Consider the following 8,600-nt stretch of genomic DNA (forward strand, 5'->3'; position numbering starts at 1 on the left):
GGAAGAATGACCCTGGCAGTTTAACTCCCTTGAAAAAAAACTGCTTTTAGGATGTTTCCAGATAAAATTATTGAATTGATGATATGGCTAAAATAGAAATAAACGGTTCGTCGAAAAACGGAAGCCTCATATCTTCAAGTTCTTAGGAGCCTTCTTTTTCTGAAATACCATAATATTGTGCCAACTAACAATAGGAAAGGTGTCAGAAAAAAAGATTGCTTAGTTGAAGCACGTTATATGGCTTGCTTAACTGGAAACCGTATAAATTTTACCGATAAATTGACCAATACATCTACCAAAAACGCCTAAAAAGCAGATATACTTACAGGTTCTCCACCCACGTCGGCAGCGGAAACAGCCGCTTCAGTCCCTTCTCGGAACAATCCACAACATTGCCGAGGCAGGAACATTGCCGGGGACAGTCTCCACCGGCCGCGGCAGCAATGTTGCCGCCATTGCCGGGCATAAAGTTGTTAATCATCGATGCCAGCAATGCTCCGTCATCTTCGGACGGTCCGGCGTCATCGTCGTCGTCACCATTGGCCGCGGCCGCTGCCGCCAGCAACGACAGCAGCTGTTCATTGGCACTATTGCTACCACCGGGGACTTTGGCAGCAGCCGTCGAACCCGCAGCGGCTGTCAGACCCAAGATCACTGCGGCTGCTGCTACCCACAGCATCATCTTGGACCGCCGCTGCAGCGATTGCCTGTGTCGGTGGAGATTGTTGTTTCTACAACACCGTGAAGTCACCATGAGCTGATCGTCGTCGTCGTCGTCGGTGACGGTAATTAATCTGGGCATTTTATTTTTAATTCGATTCCTTCCGACCGTGTAATTCGTGTAGTGCTTCGTCGTGCACAGAGATTGTCTATAGTGACACTCTGTATTGGCTTCACCGCCCCCTTCCGGGAGTTGGCTCTGGTTCTTCGGGAAGGGCATTGACGGTGTCTGAGGACGTCTCCGTTTTTCCTCCCAAGGAAAATTATTGTACGGGGAGGACGGGATGGAAATTAATGACTTGTTTTATTTTTCCTCGCACACGAGCGTCTCCATATTTGCAAACGAGCGAATCGAAGGAATTTCTCGATTATAATTATTCATGTTGAAACAGCACTCTTGGCGTATGTGTCGTCTAGCGAAAATTCACTCGTTTAGAATAATTTTCATTGAATTTATTTTTATGTTCCTTGCTGCGGACGACGGACACGGACTTTCTTACATAAATACGACGTTGTCGTCGATGTACACACCACTAACTACGTCTTCTCATTACCTTCTCGGGCTCGGACGAAGAAAACTTTGTACGAAATCGTATACAAATGATATATACATCACTATAGAAGCGGACGAATATGTCGCATTTGCCATAAATACATACACTCTGCTGTGGGAAAAGTCCCGATACGTATGGCACTTTTATGCTACACTATTTCTTCTGGCCGAGAGCAAAATAATGTAGTGCACACAACACCAACAACATCGAAATGCCGCCCCGTTTCTAAATACGGCATCAAACCGTACTAGGCATGTTGTATATCTCTGACCCAGCTCTCTGTGGTTGTGTTTTGTCTGCTGCCTCAAACCGAAAGAATGATATAGTGCGTCAACTTGCGAGAAAAGCAACAACGAAAAAATACTCCGCAATCCGTGTCGGGATAGTGTTAACAAAATCACATTTTACAGGCACTTCTGGTCACAGTTTCCCGAATCCACCACTCACAACTTCAAATTTCTTCCCTAAATTTTCACTTTATCCAACTTGAAATCCTTTTGTCAAGCACCAAGGCATCAAAATTTCATTCTTAAATCACACTTTTTCCTTTATTTTCATTTGATTTGAACTCACGGCACGGTTCTTCTCTCTTCGAACGCCACAAAAAACCCCTCAAAAACGGTTGCGCGCGACTCGGCCTCTTTGCTCTGGTCCCTTACGCGCGCATCAACGGTATCACGCTTCTGGCCAGCGATAACTCTGAGAACTAACTGACTGGCCCATTCGATTCCAAGCAAACCCAAACCATTGACTTCCATCCATTCCGTTCATACGCCTCAACCAAAGTTAGTTGTTGTTGCTACTCAGGCAGGACTCTCTCTGAATTCTGTCTCTCCGAACTTATTTTCTGTACCTATCTCTCGCGCACTATTCTCAAACGGAAGAATCGTTTTGCCTCCTCCATCCACCCACCCTTCGTTCTACCCGGCACCGTGAACCTCAACCCGGTTCCCTACCCGGTCCATTCCTCCGATCCGACCAACTAATCTCAGCCGTTTCTCCGCGTGTTGTTGCTTCGTCCATCGTTCTATCCGCCTCGTTCAAACGGGCCATCATCGTCCTCCTCAGGCAGGCAGCAGAGGCGAGAGAAGTTCAAGAAATTTTCTAGACATCTTGGCACTGTCAGTCAGTCATTCACAGTGTGGGATGGAATAACCCACCGCTTTGCCCGGCCATCCATCCAGCATGTGTGCTGCTGCTTCTTGCCGAAAGAAGAAGCGAAGTGGAGGCAAGAGGACGGAGGTGACCAAACTTGGATTGGGAATCATTAGAAGTGTAGGAATGAAACCCCCGGAATCCTCACAGAAATGGTTTTTTTCTGGTGCGGATGGCGGTCTCCTAGCAGGGTGTTTAGAATCGATAGGATGGTTTTCCTAGGTTATGTAGGCTTTCTGGTTGCGGCGTCTTGAAGCATTTGCCAGGCTGAATCTGGCCTTAGTAATATTAGCAGAAAAGAGATTGTGAAATCATGGATCAGTCAAATAACATTTCAAAAATGAGCATTTAAAACTTAACATGAGGATCATTGAACAGATATACAGGAATTTGACAACATTTCCTCCTGAGGATTTAGTTTAGACTTAAAATTGAACTTTGAAAGTTACAAGAAGTTGATTAAGTGAACATGTGCGTTTCATGCACTCAAAAAATTACTTATATGAAGTGTATGTGAAAAAGTACATGGATGTATGTATAGAATTCCATTATAACCATATCAGTCGTACAGCAATTCCCCTTGAAGCGTACGCGGCCGTAGGTTTCACGTTCAGCGTATGGGAAAATGAAAGGAACAATGCTTCAAAAGCAGACCCAGAAGCCGTGTGGAGAACATCTCTCAAATTAAAGCTTTTTATCAGATTTAACCTTTGTCTCCAATGCTATCAAGGCAAAAAAAGCTTTAATCTGATCAAAACTTCTTTGAAACAGAAGGATAAATCGAATCTGTGGGAAACTTGTAATTTTTCATAATTAACATTTAAGGTTTAAACATATAAGGACTTTCAGCTTTTCTTTATTCCAATCTTGTGCCCCTTCGGATGACTATGAATATTTTTTTATATTCTATTTAATTTTCACAAATTTAAACTAAAAACACCTCAGATCACATTTTTTTTAACACAATTCAACTAGAGTGTCCATCCCAGGACGGGAATTCAGTTTTAACTCCTGGGAATTCCCGGCACATATTATTTTTTGTACGGCTTGATTTTAAAATTACTTCAAATATCAGTGAGTTTCACTCAAATCTCTACATAAATAGGTTTTGATAATGTAATCAAAGATTAAAAAAAAAAGCTTTTTGACAATGTGTCGATGAACATTGTGCGGTGTTGTAGAACAAGTATTAGATATTTGAATCTTTATCTTCATTCTTTTTCCATGAAACAAAAACTACAATTATTTTAATCAAATATGCAAAAGCACACAGTACTTAAAATCTGAAACGTACTTTCTCACAAGTAACAATTTTTGTGGCTCATAAAACATCAAATCTGAACTTTTATTTAAGAACGATTTTTTTTCGTTCGAACGACATTTTAAATGAAGAACGAATTAAAGATTTTTGAAGCTAAAAAGTTGATTTTCCCATAGATTATTCAAGTCTTTGATTAAATCTTCAAGTATCGGATATGCTTTAGAGCAAAGATATTGCATGTTTAGCACGTTAAGTATTTGCAAAACGCGTTATTGAATTAGCCCTGAGGGTGTCCAAGATACGAAAATGTGTGCAGGAAAGGTAAAGGAAAAGTGGATTATAATAATAAAACATAACATAGGGTTAGTTGTCCTACTTTGGACCCATTAAGCGGTGGTTTTTAAATGATCAAGGTTCACTCACGAATGGACGGGAAATTTATATCCTTCAGGAAGTTCATTTATAAGTCATGATCTTATCTGCAAGTTTCAATGAAAATTTTCAACATGGGTTTCGCCATTATCGAGAGATTTGCAAAGATATGGATGATTTATATTTCCAACTTTGAACCTACTTTTCCTATTTTGGTACTGGACCGGTTCCTTTCATTGGACCTAGAACTAAAACTCCTATAAAAGTTTGATTTTTCGAAAATAAATAAAAAATTTTGTAAATGTAAACTTAAATCAATTACTATCATAAAATAGTATTACAGCTTTTTAATATTTTAAAAACTCAAATTTCTGTTATGAATATCACAAACACTTTTATTCCCCGTCAGCTCTATCAGCAAAACGATAGCTGAAACTTGATTGTGTTTACTAACTTATAGTTTATTTGCGTAAATCTGGCAAAAATGTTGGAAATATTCAATATTGGTTCTGAATTATGCCGCAATTAAAAATTCGCAACATTGCAGATTTGTTGGTTTTGATACAAAGATTTGGTGATGTCAGGTCTAAACATGGAACATCAAAGTTGAAAGTTTCCTATATTTGGAACCTTTGCAAATTTTCCGAGTTTTCCATTGATTTTTACGAATTTTTGGAAAAATGGGTAGTAGATATGGTTTACATTCTTCACAGTGAAAGTAATTTCCCTTTAAATTTTGGCTTGGAAAGTAAAAAATCGTGATTTTTCCTTAAACACTCAAATTCCTCAATACGCGCCCCACTAAATGAGCTGTCTGATTTACCACTGATGAAGAGGTACATTTTTAAAAACGTTGAAAATTTTATTAGAAAGACTTTTAATGGCAAAAAACGGTATGTGTAGGGTTCAGGAAGAATAAGAGTTCATTGGGTGCATAGGAATATCTTTATTTTATTCCAGCAAAATGAATTATATTAAATTTTCGGCATTTTAGGACTAAAGTAGGCTCTAGGTCCAAAGTAGGAGCACTCACCCTATCACATTCAATATAATAAGCATCCAAATAAATTTAAATTCTTCATTTTGATATTCGCACCTTCGGCTTGTGCACAATAATCGTGATTTTTTTTCAGAATATCTTACAGCATTTTTTTCTCAACATGTTATTATTCTTATTAGTTCAACATTTACTTGATTAGTTTTACGACCAAAAACCTGCATGAATGATTTCTTCATTTGCATAGTTCAATTTATATAAAATTTGGTTTGTTTTTTTATCATAGTTGATTATAAATATATTAAAGATTAAAAAAATTCAGATTCAAAAATTAAATAAAGAAAAAAAATTCAGATTGCATACAACAAAGCTTCAATCAGCTGTATATCAATCAAAGTACATACATTTTACATGTTTTAAAATATTTCCCGGGAAATTGGCCGTCAGTTTTTCCGATTCCCAGGAACAGAAAATAAAAATTTTAACAACAAACGAAAAACCAGCTTTTCTATTATTTACCCTAAATTTCTTCTTAATCTGCCAGCATCATCTGATAGCACTCTGATCCACGCCATATTGAATGTTTGTATCACAGGAAAAATTTCATCATAGGGAAAACGCTGTAAAACTTAGTTATTCGATAGATTCTTTTCAAACATTCAGACAATAAACTTTGAATGATTTGTGATCATTAGGTATATTTACATCATTCCAGCTCAATGCCATATTCGTATAACCGTAGATTCGGCCCAACTCTACTCAAAAGATATTGCACAACATCCAAATGTAGTTTTTTCTATCTAGAAACCAACTTTTTGCCAATTCTTGCTTCAAATTGCTTTCTTTGAGATGCTCACTGAATGCTTGGTTAAAAATATAACAGTATCTTTTTATTCAGATATATACGTGTGACTAGTATTCAACAGTGATTTAAGTACACTTCTGGATCGAAAAGTCAATTTACAAAAAAAGTGATTGGCTCCAGCTGCAAGACTACTGAACCGATCTTCATTACAATATAAATACTATTTTGGAGTCGTCTTAATTGCCGCTCTGTTGTCAAACTTTAGATTTCATCGTAAAATTAAAGATAAATATTGAATGTTCAAAAAAGAGGTTAATTTTAAACAAGAACCCGATTTATCGTGAAAATTGCTTCTAAAGCTCTTTGCAGTTGGATTAACATTTTTTGGGCAGTTGAAAGAGTAGAGCGGACTTCCGCACCATTTCGATCTGTGTTCATCCGTCCCACTATTCAGGGGATACCTTGAAGTGATATGAAGTTAAAAAAAAGTCTCTTTTTTAAATACTTGTGTAGATAGAAAATTTTGAACCTGATTAATGACATTGAATTAATGAAACAATGTTCTTTTTCGTCTTGACCTAATTAAAACATATAATATTTAACCTGAGGGGAACTATATATGAACGGAACTTTCTCATCCACTAAGCACTATAATTTAACTAGAAAAGTAATTTGCTAATCAAAAGATAGTGGATAAACGTTTCTGAGACAAACACTGGCTATTCGATTAAAAAAATGTAAATATTTTTGGCAATCCTGAAGAAGCTCGTAAAAAATCAACACTCTTTAAAACTTCTAATAATTTAAAAATTTTAATTGTTATGAGAGATTTTTCAACTGTATGATGCAAACAGAGAATTTCGAAAATTATGTTCCAACAAGAGGTAAATTTTTGTTTTTTTTTTTTATTTAGGCTAAACGTATTCTCGTCTTCAAAAAATCTTTCAATGAACCGATTAATAATTGTAAGTTTTTTCGTTGAATTTAGTCAAATATTGAAATAACAAATATTTGAACCACACATAACTGAAATGGAAATATCCCAAAAGTGTTCAAACTGGATATGAATATAAAACAAAACATTATTAAAATTGGTATATTCTAGACATACGTTTCAATGATCGATAAGTATCATTTATTGAATCAACTCAGAACTGTTGTATTTTAATCTCTGAAATGTTATATCACTAAAAACAATAAATTTAATTTTTTGTTACGATTTTTTTTGAAATAAATTATTTTACTGCCTTGTCCTTGTGTTATCTGAAACAGTACACCCATAGAAGAGGTTGTAAAAAGCCAATGGCTATTTAGCAAATCTCTGTGCTGAAAATGCACTGAAAATTGAAGTTTACCAAAGATGATATGATTGGAAAAGCACTACTGGCATAAAAACTCCAGCTCCCAAGCAAAATGATGCATGACCACTAGACTGCCCCAAATTTGTATGGGAAATTCAAAACCTGTGAAATGTTATGCGCTATTAGGCTTCAAAAATGGGCTAACTTTTTTAAGGATGGTATTCATCACTGTTAATGAGTCAAGGCGGTCGAACATATTGACGTCTCATTAACAGTGCTGAATACCACCGTTAAAAAAGTTAGCCCATTTTTGAAGCCTAATAACTTTTTTATTTTAACTCTTATCGAAATGCAGTCTTCAGGTGAAATATTTTTCATAATTTAAGCTTTAAGAAAACCCGTTTTTGAAAGAAATCGGCAGACGGAAACCAAAGTTATTGTTAAAAAACTGGTTTTTCATGTTTCTCCCGAACAAAATGTCTCAAAATCCCATACAAACTTCAGGCTCGTTGAGCGACCCCTTCCCGTGATCCGATCTCGCTCAAATTTGGCATGAGATCTTGTACTAGGCCGAGGATCAATTTTAGCCTGCAGCGCATAACTTTTTCTAAGGTCGGGTCATTTGGGGCACTCTAATGACCACTTTATTGAAGTGAAACACTAAAAACATATTATCTATGGGATTTTCATCCTATTGTCATTGGGAATGTATGGGAGTCCCACTCCTTCGTCCTATCTCCCCATTTGAGTTATCATGAAAACATTTCTGGTACTCAAATAATCTTCCCTGAAAAATTTGAATTCATTTGTATGATAATTTAGAGAAATTCAACAAAAATTGTGTGAAAGTTCCCCTCCTCCCTTCCCATCTCCATTAGAAGAAAGGAGTACTCAACAAGAAATAAATAACTGGTTCCCTTCTTCATTTGAAGATTTTTTTTTCTTATTTTTAAGTTGCAGCTTGTGGGCGTAAAATGCCTGTTCATAATTATCCCCTTGTAATTATGGGATAATTATGAACACTGTTACGATTTTTGTTATGTGATGACTTTTAATATTGGCTATATTTCTAGGTTGAAACCACATCTAAGCAGTGCATTGTAGTGTGATTTTTTTATTTTAAAAATAACTGTTTAGAAGTTATTAGTTATTTTCAGTTTTACATAGGTGCGAAGCATATTTTCATAGAATCACAGGTCGACAATTCTAAAAAACCTTATAAACTAATGTTTTAGATTTATTTTCCATATTCGAGAGGTTATCATAATTTTGACTGTAAATTACGTATTCATAATTACCCCGTATATAAAAAAAAATTGGGTAAATAAAAACACTTCTTTGTGTGCGGGTGGAAAAAATTATCAACAGAAAATCATATCGCATCTCACGGAGCATCAATTACTTAACATGAAACTTAAAAAAATAACATTTTATC

The 8,600-nt window shown here is 36.2% G+C and overlaps 1 protein-coding gene across 1 annotated transcript in view; it reads right to left on the reverse strand.

Moving 5' to 3' along the window:
• LOC129746446 (leucine-rich repeats and immunoglobulin-like domains protein 2) overlaps positions 1-1,971 on the reverse strand; it is a 45,729-nt gene extending 43,758 nt beyond the window's left edge. The window contains exon 1 of the mRNA XM_055740094.1: positions 327-1,971. Coding sequence (XP_055596069.1) covers positions 327-940 — 614 coding nt within the window. The 5' untranslated portion in view covers positions 941-1,971. The remainder of the gene's footprint in view (positions 1-326) is intronic.
• Positions 1,972-8,600: the final 6,629 nt, after the last annotated feature.

This window comes from Uranotaenia lowii, chromosome 2 (genome assembly GCF_029784155.1).
Source record: "Uranotaenia lowii strain MFRU-FL chromosome 2, ASM2978415v1, whole genome shotgun sequence".
Lineage (NCBI taxonomy): Eukaryota > Metazoa > Arthropoda > Insecta > Diptera > Culicidae > Uranotaenia > Uranotaenia lowii.